This window comes from Neopelma chrysocephalum, unplaced genomic scaffold, assembly GCF_003984885.1.
Source record: "Neopelma chrysocephalum unplaced genomic scaffold, ASM398488v2 Primary Assembly neopelma1_22b, whole genome shotgun sequence".
NCBI classification, from domain to species: domain Eukaryota; kingdom Metazoa; phylum Chordata; class Aves; order Passeriformes; family Pipridae; genus Neopelma; species Neopelma chrysocephalum.
In genome coordinates this window covers 17,366,737-17,388,447 of record NW_020897690.1, presented here as the reverse complement: position 1 = coordinate 17,388,447, position 21,711 = coordinate 17,366,737, and the positions used below count along the sequence as shown (strand labels likewise).

The following is a 21,711-nucleotide window of genomic DNA, read 5'->3' as shown; positions in this document are numbered from 1 at the left end:
TCTCAGCGTTACCATTAACACTCTCAATGAGCAGCCACATTAGAGGACTGGGCCCAGGAACCCCATCTCAGCTCAGTCCTGGGTCTTCAGCCCCTATCTGAGCTACATTACAAGAGTGCTGATTCAGCAGCTCAGTCACAACCATAGGTATCACTGGACACAGATCCTGTTGATCCAGGCCTGGATCTTGAGACCAGATCAAATTCTTGGGTTGGCCCCAGACCTGCCTCATTCCCACAAACTTGCCTGATGATTTGCATTCTTGGCTGATCCTGGCTGCAACCTCCTGGTTTGCATTGCTTGGGTATTGCAGGATGGTGCTGGCTGTGCTACCGCACTCAGCTCCTGATTCCCAGTCATTTAAAGAGCAACCAGACTTCACTGCTTCCTTGCACAGATAACTGGAACATCTGCCCTTTGCAGGCACTCAGAAAAGTCTGAGTCATGCTTGACAACAGGATATAATTCCCAGCTCATGCTAAATCTTCCTTTTGTACAGTAGGTCTTTGTTTAACATGGTTTCATAGGAAAAGCATACTGGTTTTTGATCTACAGTTCATCTTCCATTTCCAATAGTAAAATTATGATCATATTTTTACAATGGCCAAGTTTCTCTGTTGGTAAGTATGCAGGAAGACTTTGAGTAATTTAGAGCCTCTTAATGCATTCTGAAAGTACTAAAAATCGAACAGAAACTGTACTGTACTCCTTACTACAGGAAGATGTCTTCATCAGCATAACATAAGCCACTGAGGATCTGAATTCTTGCCTTTCTGACAGTGCAATGCCAAATTACTATTTAGCTAAATTTTATCTTGACATAAGTGTTCATAACTCATATAGTGGAAACTACATTTTCACAGTATAAATGGGCCTTTCACTTAAAATTCAAAAACCTCCTGTACCTGGGGACATATCTCCTTCATGTAAGTATTCACTTCCCTTTTGAGCTGTATGTAGGAGTATACACTCATACTCCTACAAGAGCTGGAAGCTTTTACCACTCAAAGTGAAGTCCTTACCTCACCATGGGTGCCTTGAAACTGCACCTCTATGTATTCTGGTGGCAGGGCAGGAATATTAAGAGCAGACTGGGAGAGAGGAGGGATGGAATTAGCAAGTGAAGGTTCGGTGTTTCTAGCTGGAGCCACAAGATTAATGTCATCCACTTTCTGTGATAGAACATCAGAACTCTTTGCTCCCTCATCTTCTAGCTTCAAGTTCTGTACTTCAGAGCTTAAGTTCAGTTCATGCACAACATGTGGAGCTGGAGAGAGAGAGCTAGTAACAGCCTCAACAACATTGTTCATGCCTTCTTTCTCTTTCTGCAATAGCAATGCTTCCTTGAGAGCAAGCCAAAGTCCATCAATCCAAGGATCAACCACTAATTCCAAACTGGGAATGGAGGCAAAAAAAAGAAGAAATGCATGGATAAATTATTATGACTTTCTGGACTGTTAATTTAGAAATAGTGAAAAGACAACAAAAACTAAAAACATTGTTAACTTTCGATTTTAATATATAACTGTGGCTATTATCAAGATTATTTCTTTGTTTAAAAAAATTATTTAGTGGCTATCGCTATGTAAATTTATGGAGTCTAAAATGTATAACAGCCTCACTCTTCTTCCAGTTTCTCATTTTTATTTTCATATGCTGAACTTTATGACAGGAACTTGAAGGAACGGTACCAGAATATGCAACTTTTCATTGTGCTACAGCAACATCAATAGCTTATACTAATGGTCCATTTTTATTATTTTAGAACACAAGATATAAGTTTTATGGTTATGAAAATGTTCTGTTCAACTGCCTTCCATCAGCATGCACAGAACCAATATAAGCTGCAGTTCAAAATAACTAAGACAAGACTGCAGCCTACTGGCCAGAAAGAGCAGCAGAACAGTGAGGGAGTTGTTTTCTTACGTAATTCCTCTACAGCAAACAAAAAAATCTTGTTACATAATTCCTCTACAGTCATCCTCCCGCCAAAAAAAAGAGAAAAAACAGACTACATCTATAATCCCTCCACTTAGTCTGAACCACATAATTTCTAAAACTGCTAAATATTCTCTATTTTTCCAGGTATTACAAATGTTTGTTCACACTTTAAAAATAGTTTTACTTAATAACAGTTGAGATTGAAAAGGCATACTGTGCTCGGGTGGAACTCATTCCTATGAGGTGCTAAGTATCCAGGTTTAACAGATTTCAAATGGTTCAGAACACTTAGCCAAAAACACGTGCAAATATTGCATCTTGAATAAAATCCAAACTCATTCAGCTCTTACCCTACACAATCATCTGCTAATCCTGTGTCATAGAAGTGCTGGGCACCAAGTTCTTGAAGTCGTCGGTCTACTGTCTTTCCACCATTACAAAAGAACATGTACTCTGAATCTCCCAGACCTAGGAAATTCAAGGAAAGAGGAATCATGTCAATTAGGCAGTCACTCAGGCTACGCAGACAAAGATCTGCAAAGATAATACAGGATTTTCTTGCAAGCAAATAGAAGAATCTGATATGTTGGAACGACATATCAGAGGAGGGTCATCAAGTTGATTAGAGGGATGGAGCACCTCTCCAATGAAGAAAGGCTGAGAGAATTGGGACCGTTCAGCCTAGAAAAGAGAAGGCTTTGGGATGACCTAATTGCGGCCTTCCAGTACCTGAAGGGAGCCTACAGGAAAGATGGAGAGAGAGAAGATTTAAAGGGCATGAAGTGATAGGAAAGGGGGAATGGTTTCAAACTGAAAGCAAATAGGTTTAGATTAGATATTAGGAAGAAATTCTTTACTGTGAGGGTGGTGAGGCCCTGGAACAGGTTGCCCAGGGAAGCTGTAGATGCCCCATCCCTGGAAGTGTTCAAGGCCAGGTTGCATGGAGCTCTGAGCAATCTGATCTAGTTAAAGCTGTCCCTGTCCGTGGCAGGAGACTTGGAACTAGATGATCTTTAAGGTCCCTTCCAACACGGGCCTTCTATGATTCTATGATATAATTACATAAACACTTGTGTATGTAACTGTATTATTCAGATGCTGCATGGAAAAATACTTACGTATATATGAACTTCAAACAAAATTGTGTTTGTCCCAAAATACAGCTGAAAAAGTGGTTCCTCCATCACAAATATAGGACAGAGAAATATTCTGAAAACACTTTGCTTTCAGTATTTCACATTTTAGAAGAATGCTGCTTTAGTTTGAGGTTTTTAAAAAACACAAAATTCCTCTCACAGGAAAAATGTAACGAACCACAAAAAATGAAAAATAATACAACTGATAAGAAAGTAGGAAAATCTGAATGAAGGAATCTGGTCCAACAACCTCCTCCTCGGGAATCTAAGATTTCTTTGTAGATCTCATTTTAACTGCACTGGGTTTTCTGCCCTTTAACTATTGTGAAGATGTTCTGTTACAAGATGCTGAACAGTCAGTCAGGAAGTATGTCCATGGAGGATTTAAGAGGTCAACTAAAACACTGACCCACCTTAAAAGTGATCAATAATCCTTAACAGATGCTTGTCTAACAATCCCAAAGACCACTGGTTAGGTAGTCTTCACACATTCTGTAAGTAATCCACACCTCTGGTTCGCTATCACTGTCAGAATTTTTCACAGCCTGACTCTTTCTCATGTGCAATTCCAAACCACTAGATCCTTATTATTCCCACTTGTGCTGGTTTCCTCGCCATAGCTAGTATGAGGCCATGTTTTGGACTTGTGCTGGAAAGAGTGTTGATAACTCAGGGATGTTTTAGCTATTGCTGAGCAGTGCTTATACACAGAGTCAAGGCCTTTTCTGCTTCTCACCCCACTCCACCAGCAAAGAGGTTGGGGGTGCACAAGCTGGAAACAGCCATGACAGGTGACCCCCAACTGACCAAAGGAACATTCCATACCATATGGCATCATGCATATAAAGCTGGGGGAAGAAGAAGGAGAAGAAGGACATATGGAGTGAAGGCGTTTATTTTCCCAAATCACTGCTATGCGTGATGGAGCCCCGCTTTGCTGGAGATGGCTGAAATACTGTCTATACATGGAAAAAGGTAAACAAATTCCTTGTTTTGCTTTGCTCGTGTGTGCAGCTTTTGCTTTCTTTATTAAACTGTCTGTATCTCAACCCATGAGTTTTATCACTTCTACCCCCACAATTCTCTGCCCCATCCCACGACAGAGCAGGTAGGAGGAGTGAGAGAGCAGCTGGTTGCTGGCTGGGGTTAAATCATGATGCCACCTAATAATGGACTATTCCTCTCTCCTTATAACAGCCTTTTTTTTCTTTTAAGAGGACTTCTGATCTTGCTCAAGTAAACACTTCATTGGACTAGCTGAAATCATTACCATGAATGTATTTTAAGACTGACAACTTGTTAGACTTGAATCATGTTATAACTTAGACACTATAATTTCTGCTACAACAGAAGTCAGTATTAATACAATGCTTATCTTCATACATGCATATATGCATTTAGTCAGCTATGAAAAACCTAACCATTTCACAAACTGTAATGTATAACTAGGCAATAGCACAACATCTCAAAACACTACATGACTGCGATGCATATATTTCAGACTTCCACATTATGTATCCAGTAGAAATTTCCTTCTAGTGAGTACCTTCCTCTCCGGATGCCTAGAAATTTCCTCACTCCCAGCTATCAACTTAAAACTTGTCAGATAAAAATAACCTAGGTTCAAACAGATGTTTCTGGAGTTTGTTTATAAATGCAATCTGAAAACTCAACAAACTGACCTTATCATCAGCTCAAGATACATCAGATGCATTTTGCCAAATCTGTATTTTGCTTACCCATGTTTAAGACGATGTTACATTCCTTCTCTTGATAAATATGACATTCAAAATTAAAATATTACTGCAAATTTAAAGGGATGGGATGATCTTAAAAACCTTGGTTTTAAGAACATTTTATACTGCCTTTCCCTCTGTATAGAAAAATGCCCAATGACTCACACAGTCAAGTAAACTAATCTAGTTCCTAGAGATTTGACATGAAATTAAAACTTCAGCATTTATAAATACTTTACATCATATGTTTTTTATGCAAAGAAAATTAAACAATAAAAAATTACATTAGTACCTTACATTAAGATAATTTCTGCGACATTTTTCCTTTATTGCTCATAGATGACATTACACAAAAAAAGTGTTTATATTTTAAAAATTAATGTTTTATAAGCACTTAAAAAAACCCAACCAACCTATTCAGAAGTAAAAAAGACAAAAATTACTCACTGACAGACAAGTTCTGCAATAATATAGAAAATACTAAATCACCTAGTAATCCATACTGGAGATGTGCGAAATGATCAGGTGGTAAGGTTGAGTCTTGAATTTTCTTTACAAACTTGCGGGCAGTGTCTGGTGGGTCTCCAGTACCAGTAGTGGAAATAACAATAACCACAGGATCCTTTTCTGTTTCCAGGTTATACTACAAGCAATAGGACAAGTTAAATTACCAGGTGCCATTTGATACCTATTTGTGGCCTTAGATAATCTATCTTCCGCCCTTCCTCTTCCCAAAGGTACATAGAAAAACATTTAATTTCATTTTACCTATATTAAACCACAGAAAGTCTTTAAAATAATTACAAGTCATTTTGGGGATGCAATTTATAACCTTGTTTGGAATTTTCAAGACCAGATTGGGTAAAGCCATGAGGAACCTGCTCTGACCTCAACCGACCTTGCTGCAAGATGGCCTCATGAAGTCTCTTCCAACCTGAAATATCCTATGATCCCATAAACAAATGTCAAATGGCAGCATTTTGAGCAGGCTAATACACACATGAAGAATACCTCAAAACTGCACTCAGGCAGCTTAAGTATGCAACCCCTACGGTATTTAATTTGTCAAGTGGAAAAAGTATTTCTGCATATATGACCAAAAAACACCATAATTTCACACAGATAAGTGAAGTGTGGCCATACAAACTGTGGGGATCACTTCTAAGTTCCATTAAGTATCATTTGGTTCTGGTCTGACAACTTCCATGTTACATCTGTTGCCACAAAAAAACCCTGTGCTTTGACAGAACTAAGGTAGTTCTGAACAGTGATAATCACTCACCGTACTCTATAGCCTGGGACCCCTGGTGGCCTAGTGGTTAGCATGCGGGACTCTCACCACTGCAACCCAGGTTCGAATCCCAGTCCCCCGGGCAGATGGAGCTCATTAGCCCTGTGAGGCCATCCATCTATGAGAAGGTCACTCTAAACAAACCTACGTCCTGAGGACCTCACTGCCATTGTCCAAGCTTGCTTGGCCCCGGCAGATGAACCTTAGGATTAAAGGGTGGGCTCAGTTCAGCGCATGCTGTCTCACCTAAAAAATCCCTTGCGCAGGCTGGAAAGGTAAAAAGACCTTTCCCAAAATCTTCGTTCGCGAAGACTGGCCATTATTATTATCATTATTACTCTATAGCCTGACTAATTTTGGCCCCTTCACCCTGCCCCCAATTCACTTCTCTCCCCTTTGCTAACAGCGATCTTCCATATTTCCCAGTTTCATAGGGGTTACTCCTACCTATACCAGGTTGACAAGAACTGCCTGTACTAGGGACTGTGTGCCAGTTCCATAAATTCGGGTCTCATGCAACCATTTATTACTTCTCAAGTAAAAATCATTCAGATTCTTTGATTATTCCAGCTTTCCACCAACAGTGGGCTAGGCACTGTGCTAGCATGCTGTTGGTCAGGTCACCCACACAACTTGCTCTCACAGCACCCCTACGGCCTATAGGTTTTGAATCATGCAGCCAAGCCACTGACCTGGGTGAAACACAGCTCCACAGACACCTTGTTCAGGAGTGACCTCTGGAGGTCACCATCCCCACCCCACACCCCAAGTGGGACTAACTGCCAGCGCAGCACTTGGTCAGCTACAACTCCGGCTGAATTTTGAAAACTTCTAAAGGGCAGAGATTCCCATTTTCTTCTTTCATCCAGAAGAACTTCTCCACTAGTGTCACATCTGAGTTTATCAGATGGCAGTCAGTGGATTTGTCCTCCTGTTATACAGCTTTCTGCTGCCAAGAAGAGTTTGGCTCATGTAGGCTGCTATTAGATCACTCCTTAGCCTCATTTTTGCCATAATAAGCAACCTAAGCTCCTTCTAGTGCTCCCTGGAGGTTGCAGTTAAAATTCTCTTCCAGCATTCCAAGTTTAATAAAAATAGTAGGGTTATGAGAAAATAAAGATTGCAACAGATGCTGTGTTTCACTTAAAGCAGTTTCAGGACTGCAACTCTAAACTTTAGAGTTTGAGGAGTTATGTTCTAAACATTTCACTTCAGAAATCATTCAAACCTTATCCCCTTGTCAAGCCATGTAAAAAATTACCTGACATCTACAACCCAAAATATTAGGAATACAGATAAACAGAGTATAAAGGGGTTTTGCTATTGGCAGTGTTTCCAAATCCTTCCTGAAGAACCTAAAAGCAGTTGTATGGTCAATTTAAATTACTACCGGAACAGAGTCCCACCTCTGACAGTGGCCTACAGCAGATGCCTAGAGAAGTGTAAGTGAACAGAGTAAGCACGCAAGGATATTCCCCGATTACTTTGCCAGACTTAAATGAGTTGTGGTCCAGGAACATTCCAAACAGAGGTTTTGTCTTCTGCAAGTTCAGGTGAACTCCAAGTACCCACAAAATCCTGTGACTTCCAAAACTGAAGTATGAGTTGTACAAAAAAAGGCCTAAGGGTCCTGTTGCAATAAGAACCCTGATTTTCAAAACTTCCACAGCTGATTTGATAAGTACAAACACAACAGCTTCTGCAGTGCATTGCCACAGGTGACTACTGCACTTATAAACAAAAGTAAATTCTTCAAGTAAAGAAAGTAAGAGTCTAGTGGTATCACATAAGAATTCACTAAATTTACTAATTTACTAAAAAGAGTTCCATTAAAAAACTAAAAAAGATACAAGCTCAGAAAGTGCAAAGTGGTGTATTAGAATGGAGGTATGATCAGTTCACTGAATTCTTCCTTGCTCCACTGCAGATTCTCATCTGCAAACTTTTGGAAGCCAAACATTTGGTGACAGAGTTTCTACAATAATTTCTGTCAGTTACTGGGAGGTCTGATATATCACTAGACCAACAAGAACCTAACACAACTACACAGTTTTTTACTCTACTTTCCACTTCTTATATCTTTAGTGTTACAGCTTCGTCCCATTTTTATTCTTTTCTTCAAAAGTTCTCCTCAGCTGAGGACAGCAATGCCACACAACAGCAGCAAAATGCACGTTCAAGCTCTGAATGATTACTGAAGGAAGAGGACAGAATCAGACACCTAGGTTTGTCTTATCCAGAATAATACATATCATGACAAATGCATTTATTCAGGTAACTCATCCAAGGCTGACTATACACATTGTGACCCAAGATGATCTCCATTTAGCCTCCCATTTTTCACTGCTACTACCTCACTTCCACTTCATTTAAGTCTTCCATAAAAAGTAATCACCATAACCAACCAAAGATTTATGACCTTTTCTCACCCATGAGACTGTAGGTGAGAGACACTACTTGGAAACAGCCAGTGTTTCTGAGATCTGAGCAGATCCACTTTTGTATGGCAAGAGGAGCACATTTATGAGTATTGACTCTGTAGTCACTTACTCCATCCACACATCGTCACAGCAATCCCTTTAAGTGATGACAAGATCTGAAAATACCCAACAGCTACATAAAGACAGACCTTCTAACTGACAAACAGGGAAAAAGCAGAAGTTTATGTGATAAAATCTACAAAGCTGCAGAAATTACTTTTTTCCTCCGTGCCTAATTCTCAGATTCTCAATTCAGTACATATTTCTACCTCATCATGAACTTGTAGCTCTGAGTTGTCTTCCCAAATTTGACAGAATAGATTTATTCAAGAGGTAGAAATATCCTGTCTACCACCTGTCAAATGCAAAAGAAATTAAATGGAATGATATAAGGAGAATCTTCACATTCCAGGTTGGCTGCATAGATGTAACGTTCAGCTAATACTTAGTGAACATTCATTCAAAATATCTCACATTTTCAAGTGCATGAAATAAAATCTTTCAGGTGTTATTTTCTTCTCATCCCATACGAAATACCAGGCTATCCAGTTTTGATTGTTTTTTATGGTTTTTATATGCTTTTGTTTGAGAACATACAGTTGAAAATACTTTGTGAAGGAAATTACACTCCATATTGCTTTTAGTTAGACACTAATAGTTTTCATATTCTTACTTTTGGATAACAGCAAGTAACAAAAAGTCACTTCCTTGCTCCAGAGAAGCTTTTTATTTTTTTCTAGAATATAACTTAAGTGAATCCTGTGGGAACTGAAGTGAGTGCATACGCTAAGCAACACAAGAAGACCCCACAAAAGCTCCAGGCCATGCTGGAGCCCACAGTTAACAGCACACAGAACATCAATGCAACAAAAGAAACAGAACAAAGAGCAGGAAAAAGGTGCATCATTTCTAACAACACAAGACTTTACCCTACTGCATACATAAATAGTTTTCAAGAAATCACTGAATTATTGTTAGAAGACAGATAAATATTTACAGTTCTAATAAAAAAAGTCACCAGAAACATGTATGTTTGACAGAAGGCTACTAAGCGACTGTGAGTATTGGTCCAAATTACTGATTCGCAAGGAAAAAAATTTAAAATTCAATGGTATATTTTAGGTGGTGCATCAGGTAGCCTTCATGATTATAAAGGGCCACCACTCAAGCACATGAAGAAAAATGCAGTTCTTAAATACTTATTTTTCAAAACAGCGTGGAGTATCTCACCTTATCCATTTCACTTATACAGTGCATATCAGCTTCAAGTCCATGGGTACCTGCTTGCTGCCATATTTCCTCAGCTATGGCTTTTGCCTGCCCCTTTTGTGTTGCATAGAGGAGCAAAAACCTCCTTTTTGAATCACAGCACATTTCCCAAAACACAGGATTTTTACTTTTTTCTATAGACACTGCAGGGGAAAAAAGAATTAGAAAAAGTGAATTTATTGTAAGCAGAACAGCAAGATTTTACTTTGCTTATGACATTCAAAAGAGATACTTTAAAGATAGCAGTACTGGTGTTTAACTTGGAAATGAGGCATCTACTCTGAAGAGAAGCCATTTCTCACAACTAAGCTTTGTAGACCAGGTTTTGAAGGACTCACAGTATTGGTCCTGTGTGCTGTAATGTCTTGATGTTGCAATAATATTGCAATATCCCCAATATCAAGAATCTAGTTTGTAAACAAGACAACACAAAAACTATTTTAATGAAAATATATATTATTTTTATTACATAAGTTATATTTTCCATTTCAAGTCAATGACTGCTTTGTTCACTTTTCTAAGATGTATTTGAAAACAAAACATAACATACACCTGGTGAAGTCAAACTATGAAGCCTGAGGAAAAAAATAGAACTCTTAGTTTCTTCTTTTCTGAAATCAGTATTTTTTTCCCAAATGACTTTACTGTACACTATGTCTGTACTTTGGAGCAAAAACATTGATTTTTATTTCACATTTCAAAAAGGAGTTTTTTACACAAGTGCAACTTGACTGTGAGATTAGTTCAGCTAGTTAGAGCGTGGTGCTAATAACAGTAAGGTCATATGTTCAATCACCATATGGACCATTCACTTAAGAGCTGTACTGCATGATCCTTGTGGGTCCCTTCCAACTCAGACTATTCTGTGATTCTGTGAACTATGGAATTTACTGTTTGGGGTTTTTTCTCCTAAGAGTCAGAAACAATCTTAGAGAAATCTGCCATAGTGTAAAATAACACTCCTTCACAAAGTTCCTCATAAGCAGTAGGATGAATGAGATGCACAACCTTATCCATTCACCTGTCCCATGAAAGTTTGAATCCAAGAAGTTTTCTTCCATGATTTTGACACAGATAACACATCAGATGTAAGAAAAATTTCAAGCAGCAGTAAATAAGAAAGACAGAAGGTCTTTCATGTGGACATTACAAATTAATTTTCTGTCAATATTTTGTCATTGCTAAGGAGCTGCAGTAGAACTCAGATACACAGAATTACAACTGAGTAATTTTCAGTTCCCAACTTGAGATATTTTTCATGTGTCTGGGCCTCATTTGCTGTACTTCACCTATTGCCCCTACAGAGCTTCAGCTACAGAAAGCCACATGCGCTGATTTACGGAAACCTGTGGCTATGTAATTTGAGGCATCTTTTTTCTGTTTCCCTCAAGGGAAAACAAACGTGGCTCAATTGTATAAGAAGAATATTGTACTCCATTGATATGGCAAGATATTTCTCCCCACAGTACTGTGGAAGGTTTCTTCTATGGGAATTTTTTTTAAAGCATAATTATACACCAGAAGTAGCAAAACTAAGTGATAGGTTCTTAAGAGTACAGTGCCTGTAACACACGTGAATTCCATGAAAAGTGTATTTACTAGAAAATTTTGAGGTTTTCATTGTATTTTCTTCTACTACATTTTGCGTTATAGTTTTTACCTTAAATTGATTACATATATTACCTCAAAATATTAATGATTACCCTAACAGTCACTTTAAATAAATTTGTTTACATAAACAGCTTCACATGCATGTGCACAGAAGATGCATACAACAAAACAATACACAGAATGATTCTCCACCCTCCTTTTCCAGAAGAAATACAAAGAAATGTGCTGACATGATAACTATGAAGATTCATATAAAATAGTGTAAATACAATTTAAATACCCTCAGATCCCTGTTGTAATGCAGATTCATCCCAGTCGTGTGCTGTTTTCACCTAATTCTCTTGTCAGCAGGTGGCATCACCTGACTAAAAATGGATAAACCCAGTAAAGATGAAGCGGCATCTCATTACTATATTCTTTCTCATACCTCAAAAAGGGAGACAGATAATCAGTTTTCCACTGGGACCACACCGTAGCATAGAAGCCTTCTATACACAAAAAGCTGAGGGGTAAGCTGCCAACATTATAACCAGGGGATTACCAACAGACTTCAAACAAGAATCAGCTTGGGAAGACATTAATGCTTGAGTAGCACAAAAATTTTAGTAGGGGGAAAGGAGAGGGCAACAGAAAGAACTCCAGTCACAATGTGGTCTGACATGGTCAATGCTGCTCTAACAGTGCCATGACCTCTGCCCAGGTCAGGCAGAGCAGCCGCGGTCTCCATAAGACATGGTAAGCTTATTCCACTCCACACACAGCAACAATAAAGGGTGCAAAAAGTAATCACACCCATTTTTGGTGCATATACGTGAACTTGGGGAGAGTTTTTTCACTGGTGAGTGGACTAGCAGATTGCACAGCAAAACTGGAGCAACCACACTGCCTTCAGAAGGCATAGTGGAAACAAGAGAATCCATGTGGCCAGAAGAGCAGATGATGCTGGAGATGCATATGCATCCTGAGAGAGTATTGTGTGCGTATGTAACAGTGTGAATGCATCTTTGTGGGAATGGGAGAGGCCACAATTAGACAATTCCTTGGAATTAGATACAGAATGCTGTTTAAATATTTGTAGGCATTTATTAACATTTTGTAAGTGCCTAGTATCCCATCTGTTGCATTGTTGCTATTGATCTTGAATATGTAATTCAATCAACTGATTAAACAGTAGTTAATTTAACTCCCTAACAGTTAATTATGTCATCAATAGATCAATAAACTCCTTTGATTATGATTTAAACATGTCTTCTGTCAACAATTGGAAAGAGTCCTATGCACATAATTATCAAGGGATGCCTGCTTAATGAAAGAAAAATTAGTCATGCCTACCTGCAGATGAACAATCATAAACCAGCAACACGCTCTCAGATGAACATGCTGCCCACACTTCTCTTGCTTTTCTGCACTATACACTCTTCAAAGATGATACGACATTTCCACTTACGTGATGCAAGTTCAACTGGAATGAAGAGGGGGAAAAACGGTAATTCTTTACTATCGAGCTTTCTAGCTCAATCGAGAGAATCCTTCCAACTTTAACAGTATTACCACACCAACAGCCTTTAACGTGTTGTTGTGTTGGTAGCTGCACATTTAAAAAACAATGTTTAAGCCGAGAAAACTACCTGGGATTTGCTGGATCAAAGCAGGGCTTAACATGAAACTAAGGATGAAATTCCAAATTACAGCTCATCTGATCCAGTATTCGGAAAAGTCAAAAAAGCTGAGTCCACAGAAGATTAGCAGGGAGTCCATCAGACCCGTAAGTCAACACACAACAAGCCATCCGTGAATGCCACTGCACGACACGTGCTGGCCCCGGCAATTACGCGGCTGCACTGCAAGGCCAGACCATGCACGTCATGTACCTACTCTGTCAAATATGTCAAACTGAGTGGCCACGGACCGGATAAAAAAGCAAGAAACTTCAGTGCAGTGGTTTTACATTCTCCCGTGTAGCTTTGAACCGGGTTGTGGGACCGTGCCTTCAGAGACATAAACGCCATTCCCAAGCCCCTTTTTCAACACCTGGTGACTTGCTCAGAACCACTTTCACTCCACCGTCAAGACAGATATGAACCCCCCCGCGCATCTGCCCCGCCCGGCGCCCGCTATCCCCCGCAGCGGGGTACGGGAGTACTTGCGCTGGAGGACGCGATCCACAAATCCCACTCCCGAGGCAAAGTGCCAGCCCGCGCTCCGCGACCGTCCTGGCAGCGCCGCGCCAAGCCGGGTGCAGCGGCGGCGAGGACGCGGCCGAGACGAGCCGGGGCGGGGGAGGGACTGAGCCGGGGCGGGGTGAGTGCAGCGCCGCGGGGAGGGGGCGGGAGCTGCTGCCGGCGCCCGGAGGTGCCGCCAGGAGAGCGCCGGAAAATCCCGGCAGGCGCCGCGCTGGCCGTCATGGCGGCGAGGTGAGGCTTTGGAGGCGCTCCCGCCACTGCCGCGTGCCCCCGGGACGGAGGGAGCGCGGCCCCGTTCCTTGGCAGCAGCGGCAGCAGCAGTAGCAGTAGGCGCTGGGGCGGGAGGGAAGTTGGGGCTGTGAGGCGGAGAGGGATGGAGGAGCCCCGCCGGTGCCGCCCTGCCCGTGTCAGATTCGCCCAGCGCCCGGGCCGCAGGGGTGGAGGGCAAAGCGCCGCCCCACAGTTTCTGCTTGGGGAAACGTCCGTGTATGTTCCCCGCTCCTCTCCCGAAGTGGTCTTAGGGAAACAAGGGGCAGAGATGTGCTGCAGCCTGTCACGCAGGCCTCGCCGCTCCCGGCAGTTTCTTTTCTTTGCATTGCCTTGCGCTGATGTTTGTAGCAGAGGGATCGTCCCAGTCCTTTCCAGCCGCCAAAAGAGGTCTTTTTTTTTGCTCCATTTTAGTGACAGTAGTGTTGTTTCCCAAACTATATATTTATATGTATTTTTTTTTCTCTAGGTATTATTTCAGAACCCACTTGATTCAATATGGCTTTGATTAGCCGAAAAACTTTCCAGTTTTATTCATCCAGCACACCAGCAAGCAGGTCCGTTTTGATGACCCTAAGAAAGAGATTGAGCTTCATCAGGGGGCAGCAAAAGCCTCAGTGCTGTAGCTCTGTAGCCATGAGGATGTTATGTGTCAAAGATAAATCTCAGTATATGTTTTGTAGAAAAAACCACATACAACTGCAGATGCAGTCACTTTCTGTTAAAGAAACTGTGCGTCTCTGTGGAGATACTGAGAACTGTACTAAATCTGATAACATGTGGATGGATGAACAATTATTTTTCAAGAAGTTGAACAACCTTTGTACATCAAAAGAGATTTTTGACTTTCTTAGCTCTCTAGAAGTCATGTCTGATACTATGGCCTCAGGAGCCCTGCAGAGGATTTCTGAAGTTGAGGTTGATGACAGTGGTCTGAAAAATCCTGGAGTGTTAGAGAATGAAGTTTTCAGGGCATTATGCTTGCAATTTGAATTTGAATCTTCAAAACTGTCGAACACTGGGCTGCTGAATGCATTGCAGGCTTTGGTAACGCTACGTATAGATCCGCAGAGCACGTTGATGGCAAGCTTGCTTTCAGAGAGCGAGGAGAGACTTGGCAAGGCACAGTTGACTGTTGAAAATCTGTGTGCTCTTGGAGAGAGTTTGCTTGAGTTGGAAAGCCCAAGTTGTGCGATGCTGGAACAAATTGTGAACCACATGCAAGAAAAAGACATTGAGAAGTGGAGTCCAAGGGAAATAGTGATGGTTTATAAGATACTGCAGGTGACTTCCAGGGAAAGGAAACAATACCAAAACTTGCTAAACAGATTGAACAGTGTCACTTTACCTGCAGTTTCCCAGCTAAGCCCAAACTTTGCAAGTGTAATACTGAATTCACTGGTGGTTCTTTGTCAGACTCAGACAGTTGCCTTAGTTGCTGCACTGTGTAAACATTCTGCTAAGCATGTTCCGTATTTCACGGATTGTGAGCTGGTAAATGTCCTGGACGCCTTCCTATACTTTGGACATCGTGAACAAATTTTTACAGACGCACTGGAAATGCATGTCCCTGAGTCCATCCTTACCATGCATCCTCAAACAGTCTGCAAAGTCATGCAGTATTGCTGCAAAAAGGCAATCCTTTCAAAGCCCATCTTTGATGCAGTGGCAGAAAGTTTCATTTCCAGTGCTGACAGACTTACCACTGACCAGATCGCTGAATATATTATACCATTTGGGACTCTTAACTATCTGCCTCCAAGTGCTTCTTCATTGTTTAGGAGGCTTGAAACTGTACTGCACACTCGGCTTAGTCACTTTCAGCCTCACACCTTGGTGAACCTGCTACACTCGTGTGTCCTTATTCAACGTTATCCAATAAATTTTCTGCCAAAAATATTTAGTCCCTATTTTCTGCAAAAGCTTCAAGGTAAGGAGCCGTGTTTCTCTAGGGATGTTCCACATTTTTTCTACTACGTGGTTTGTCTCTTGTCAAGCATACATTTTTTATCATTCTCTGTCAAATCAGCAATGACCTGATGATACTTATGGGTCCCTTCCAACTCAGAATATTCTGTGATGTGACTTTAAGTGATTTAAGAGAATAGTGATAAGGAGGCCAAAGAGCGATGCCTCCTTGTCACAGTTGCAGTTCTCTTTCATGTTATATCATTTAGATGAGTTTGAAAATTTGACTGTACAATCTTAAACAGAGACTTGAATTCCCTTTAAAAATTTATTTCAGTTAATCCTTCAGCTTTTCTAGAAAATAGTGACCTGGTTTTCCCCATGTTTGTCCTTTGTCTCATACAGGCTGCTAGAACATCTCCCTGTCCTTGGCTCTAATTATTGCGTATTCCAATACTTTTGGACACAAACCTATTACGAACAACACAACATTTTAAGAAATTCTGTGTTAGATAGTAAAGCATTTTTAGTGTCATAGAGACATGTAAGCTATGCCAGAAAGGTGAGTGACTTCTAACGATCTCAGCTAAGATTGCTCTGGTAATAAAACTAAGGTCAAGTTTTCAAAGTGATTAGAAATTTGGTTACTTTATTTTTTGTTAACATGAAGTACCTTAAGGTGTTGATTTTTATGACACAGACAAATCTCCAAAAATTATTTGGTATTATCCACTACTTGCAGATTAAAAAAAAAAAAAAGGTGAAACAATGAAATTCTGGTATTATAACTTGGGGAGAAGGGGTTATTGGAAGGGGATATTTATCCAAGACCTCCACTCAAACTTATTCTCTGTAGAATGTCCAGTATCTCTGAGATCCTCATTTTTTTTGGTGAAAGAATACGATACTTTTAACTAAGAGCTTGCTAGTTGTATATTTTTTATGTTGATATTTTGTAAATAATTCCCTCCTTTTTCTTACTCTATCATTTCACACTGATCTTTCTGTTCATTCAAACAATTATTGAGAATTGTAATGATCACGTAAATTGATCGATTGTAAAGATCTCTGCACATTAAACTGAATAGCTTTTCTTGACTTCTGCGTGGTGGCTTGTGTAAAGACACTTTTTTGAAGGTACACCTGAAAGCCTGAATGTTGTTGTTTCAGCTCAGCCACCTGGTTTGAACCGAGTTGTTACTTCCCAGCTAACCCAGCTTTTTCTGACTGTCACCCTGGAGTGCCCATTTTATGAGGTACAGTACACATGAAACCAGAATTGATGTTAACAAGAGGTGATAAGTTCATTGGACCCTTTTTAGAATTAGTTAAGGACTGTCTTTCCCATAAAAATATTCAAATTGGACAAAATAGCTTTTTTTTTTCTTGGTGAAAATATGAAGCATTTCTACCTGATTGATTGACTTGATATATTTGTGTGTTTGACAGAACTAACTTAACTCTTAAGTTATTAAAGTACTTTTTTTGTATTTTCAAATACTTTTCCAGCAGCTGTTTTGTTTCTATGTTTGGCTTGTGAAGTTGTGAAGCACAGAAAGAGATCAGGCACACTGATGTTGGCCTGACTGGAGAGGAATGGAAACAGTTGTGCATTTCTCATGAGCATATCCAGCATGACAGTTTGGAAGCTTGATGAGGATGTTCTGGTGGTTGTTTGGGGGATTTTAAGTTTCCAGCAGATCATACCTCAGACTGTAGGTCTCTCAACAAACTTGGCTTTGAAATGCACAGAATACATTTCGCTACATTAATGAGTTAATTACAAAAATGTTATCTCCTTTTTCTTTTGTTTGATTTGGTGTTCTGTCCTTATGTAGGGTCCAAAACTCCTTCCAAAGTACCAAGTAAAGGCGTTTCCAATGCCTCACAGTTCTTGTGATGTTCACCTCCTTAAAAGGGTGAAGACTGGATTACTTTATTTACTAAAAAAAAGAATATATTTTGCATCAGAAGTATCAACACCATATTTCTATGCAGTTGGTAAGTAACATTTCTTTAGATTAATAATTAAATGTGAGTTTATCCTGCCAAAACTTTAATTCCCTTTGTAAGCATTCTAAATTCTGCAAATACAAAAAAAGTAAACTGGAATACAAAACTCTGTAGAAGGTCTGAAAGGGGGAAACATCTTGGGAACTTCAAGTAAATCCATTTTTACAGTCAGAAAGAAGAAAAGGGGGAGAAAAGAACTGCAGCATTTCTTGGAATTTGCACAGCCCGTCTGTACTGAAAATAGCTGCTAACTCTTGCATTCTTTGTTTTTACTATCAGCTCCTTATCCTTTAAACAATTTGTATAATGTAAAGCAAAATGAGGCAGTGCCATTTGCGTGCTCTTCCCGCTTTAGTGGTGAGTAGAGAAAGGGAGAACTGGAAGGTGGTCAGCCCTGTGCCCTGCTCAGCTGGGCTCCTTTCCCCTCAGCAAGAACAATTGACTACATACAGTTAGTGGGGGTTTGTGGGCTGAAGGAGAGGAGTGAGCAAAACAGTGTTTCATGAAGCAGGAAAGGAAACAGAGAAGGTAGTGATGAGGAAAGATGTGTGCCTGGGAGGGGTGGGTGATAATACAATGTTGAGGGAAGGGCCTCTTGGATGCCATGGATGTCAGAGGGATTAAAAAAAAAAATAGAGGGATTATTCCAGAATTTTTCTGCCTTCAGCTTCCACCTGGGTGTTGAAGATGGCAGGGTTTAGGTCCAAAACTCATGTTTGCAAATTGACGTAATCTATAAAACTAGATAATTAATGAGAAAAATAAAGGATGGGGGCAGAGAGAGAGAGAGAGAGAGAGAGACTCTTCACAAAGCCCTCAAATTCCAGAGGCCCTAGCCACACCAGCAAGGTGCCATTTGATTACATTATGGTTTTTAGTGGACTTGGAATACTAATTTGCTGATTAGCATTAGGAAAAGCCAAAGTGTTGCTATTTATCACTCATTTGTTTTAGGTCTACACACATCTTTTGCAAGCCTTTGTGATTCAGAAAAAAAAAGAATTGTGATAGTATTTTAGTAATTTTATAAAACAAAGACTGAGAGGATGAGAATTAGAGTAAACAATTCATTATATGAATGAGTTTTGATGTCACTTGTTTTTTCATTTGTACTAGATATCGAGATTAAGTTAGATGAGGAAGGTTTTGTATTGCCTGTGGCCCAACGTGAAGAGGTACACAAAAGGTAAGAGAATAAAAGAAACCATTGGTCAAATGTTGGTTAACATTAACAAAGAGCATCCATGGTGAAACATTGGCAAAATTTAAACTATTTGGAGTTTTTTCATTGACTTCAGCTGAGTTAAGGTTTCACACTAAAACCACTGGCAAAAGGACAAAATTAACAATCTGTGCTTTTTTGCTTATTGTTTTGCCACCTGACTGTGTGGTGTCACGCAATTAGTCTCTTTACCCAGTGAGAGTCAGGATCAAGTGATCCTGTTTGGCTTCTAGTAATGTATTTAGATCTTCTGTAATTCATTTTCAAATTAAAACTAAATTCTAATCAAGTGTATTTGCATAGAGTTAATATAGTTTAAGCTAGTTCACAAATTTACTTCTGTAAGGAATCCTGTGTAATGAGGATATTTGCTACAGATGCTGGGGGTTTTAATTGACAAATGCATAGGTGTTTAAAAAATACGTTAAACAAGGGTTACTTTGAGAAAACTTAGATGAGGTTAAGCAGCCTCCCTGTGTTATTTGCAACAGCACTTCTGTGAATAAAGCAAAATACTTTGAAAAGGTTTTGCTTTCTCCAGCTTAACCTTCACAAGACTCAGAGACTAATGTAGATTTTTTCAAAAATCCCATGCTTAAATGCTTAAGAATGGGCTTTACTATTTTTTTTAAATAACAGTTTTCATCTGTAAATAAGTTCACAATATACTTAACGTACTGAAAATTAAGCAACTTTTTAGCAGTAAATATAGAAATCAAGGAGAAAAAATTTAGTTATAATCCATGATGCTGCCAATCATACATACAGGTTTAACTTAAACAGATTTAGCTTAAACTTAACTTTGACTTGAAGTGTAATGGATTTAACAGGTAAACTAGTAAGTTAAATAAATTTAGCTGCTGAAATGCTTTCAAGCTGAGGCAAGTTTTTTGTGTGTTTTTCCTTCTAAAAGAATTCAAACCAGCTTACCAATAGTAGTATTAAAAATATCAATCTCTCATTAACTTGTATGGTAATTTTTGTTCAGAGCAAAAAAAAAGCTTTTCAGATCAGTTTCACTAAGCTTCAGGCTTTCAGCTCTCGCCCTTAAATTGAGTGATTTAAATTGTCCTGAACTAGGTAACTCCCATCCTGCAAAATCTGATTTAGGTGGTATAAGGAAGTAAGGAGGGAGGTATTGTTTAATGCTTCTTAGGAACTGCAGTATTTGTGATTAAATAAGTGGTTGTTGGGGGTTCTTCCTTCATACTACTCTTATGCTTGATTTTAGAATTGCCCTCTGTGTTGATGGTCAAAATAGATTTTGTGCTAATAGCCACAATCTGTTGGGAGAAGAAGCTATTAAACAGAGACATCTTCAGTTACTTGGTTATGAAGTTGTGCAGGTAAAGTCCAAAGACAGTAATTTGCTTTTGCTCTGACTATATAAACATGTAAAAAATTATTTTACAATGCTTAAAACTAGTTTCAAGTAATTTCTAAGGCAGGCGTAGTCTTGCATTATGTTCTCTCTGCTTAGCTTTTGCCTCTTTGAGGGTGTACAGAAAGTCCTTTTTCTTCCTTGGATGTATTGGTGTATTCTGTCTGTGTTTTCTGCTAAATAGTGGCTACTTGAAAGATTACATCTCTGCAATAATTAATTCAAGTCTTGACTCACAGGCAAATGTGTAAGAGTTGTGTAGAATTGGCATTTTTAATTAAATTCTTTTTTAAAAGGTTTGAATTTGGGGTTTAAAAGGAAGAGTTAAAAAACCCCCAAACTGATTGGTATTGTAAATGAAATGTTCACAACAAGTATATCTTTATTTTGCCTGTTGAATTAAATAGGGGTATTTTTACCTTTAAACATACGTTTAGTTTTTCAAGATTTTATTTTCCATTTATAATCACTTATTACATAAGCCTAACTCCATAATATTTAACTTAGTTTAAACTGTAATGGATTTCACTCTTTGTTTTACAATAATCTCTTTTCAGGTGATTTACAGATCAATAATACGCTTAAGATTAAATATTTCATTTTAAAGCAGAAAAATCTTTGATGTGTAATTTTTCATCTGCTTAATGAACATCTCTCTTACCCAGTTGTTTACTAAAAGGTATTTCCAGCAATCATTTTTTTTTGTTTCCAGATTCCATTTTTTGAGATAGAGAGTCTAGAAAATTGCAGGAAAATGGCAGAATATCTGCACAAAAAAATCTTTCCTCATACATACGGACTCGGCAAATGACACTGGAGAATGCCACTAAATCACAGGTTGACCTCCTATACTACAGAGTGTAAATACTGTGCATGGAAGAAAAATCGTGTTTTCTAAATAACTCCACCTCAGATAATTTGAGCTTCTGAATTTGAAACCTTCCAATATTTGGAACAATTGACATGTAAAGACTAATAAAGAGAGTCATATTTTTTTAAGTTTTGTGTCAGTATTTATTATAAGTTGACAGATGTGAGTGCCGGACAGTCAGTGCTGCTTTTTCCTTGTACTAATTGGGGCTTTTCTTGGCAGTATAAGAAGAAATTGTGCAATTTACTTATAGCTGTTTGTGTAATTTCCCAAATCTTTCATGAAGCTAAAATTTGCAGTAGTTGCAGAAGCCGTATTGGCTTATTGCTTTTAACAGATGTAGAATGCTGTTCAATAGGTAGCAGTGCCTTACAGAAAATGAGAGCACTTTTAATAAAAAAA

At 39.2% G+C, this 21,711-nt stretch overlaps 2 protein-coding genes across 6 annotated transcripts in view; one reads left to right on the top strand and one right to left on the bottom strand.

Annotated features, from left to right (window-relative positions):
* The window catches only part of MTRR (5-methyltetrahydrofolate-homocysteine methyltransferase reductase), a 33,590-nt gene extending 19,865 nt beyond the window's left edge, over positions 1-13,725 (bottom strand). Inside the window, exons 1-6 of one of the 4 annotated variants that reach the window (XM_027681049.1) lie at positions 13,608-13,725; positions 12,797-12,926; positions 9,815-9,996; positions 5,303-5,456; positions 2,292-2,409; positions 1,023-1,395 (exon numbers count right to left, since the gene is read on the bottom strand). In XM_027681049.1, the coding sequence (XP_027536850.1) occupies positions 1,023-1,395; positions 2,292-2,409; positions 5,303-5,456; positions 9,815-9,958 (789 nt within the window). In that variant the 5' untranslated portion in view covers positions 9,959-9,996; positions 12,797-12,926; positions 13,608-13,725. Of the gene's footprint in view, positions 1-1,022; positions 1,396-2,291; positions 2,410-5,302; positions 5,457-9,814; positions 9,997-12,796; positions 12,927-13,339; positions 13,540-13,607 lie in introns of those variants that run through there. The other 3 variants (XM_027681059.1, XM_027681070.1, XM_027681079.1) reach the window with 3 other exon arrangements.
* A 64-nt stretch (positions 13,726-13,789) lies between these two features.
* On the top strand, positions 13,790-21,437 carry FASTKD3 (FAST kinase domains 3). 2 transcript variants are annotated; one of them, XM_027681017.1, is made up of 7 exons: positions 13,790-13,878; positions 14,384-15,844; positions 16,993-17,078; positions 17,661-17,823; positions 18,952-19,021; positions 20,289-20,403; positions 21,151-21,437. In XM_027681017.1, the coding sequence occupies exons 2-7, from the start codon at positions 14,413-14,415 to the stop codon at positions 21,247-21,249; spliced, it is 1,965 nt and encodes a 654-aa protein (XP_027536818.1). In that variant the 5' UTR covers positions 13,790-13,878; positions 14,384-14,412; the 3' UTR covers positions 21,250-21,437. The 2 variants fall into 2 exon arrangements, with proteins under 2 accessions (XP_027536818.1, XP_027536825.1); XM_027681024.1 differs by lacking the exon at positions 13,790-13,878 and adding an exon at positions 14,217-14,304.
* Positions 21,438-21,711: the final 274 nt, after the last annotated feature.

Excerpts from the sequence above, each read along its gene's own strand:
- FASTKD3 (XM_027681017.1), top strand. The coding sequence starts at position 14,413 with ATGGCTTTGATTAGCCGAAAAACTTTCCAGTTTTATTCATCCAGCACA. Across the intron at positions 15,845-16,992 it reads TTTTCTGCAAAAGCTTCAAG|CTCAGCCACCTGGTTTGAAC; the intron begins GTAAGGAGCCGT and ends TTGTTGTTTCAG. Across the intron at positions 20,404-21,150 it reads TTGGTTATGAAGTTGTGCAG|ATTCCATTTTTTGAGATAGA; the intron begins GTAAAGTCCAAA and ends TTTTGTTTCCAG.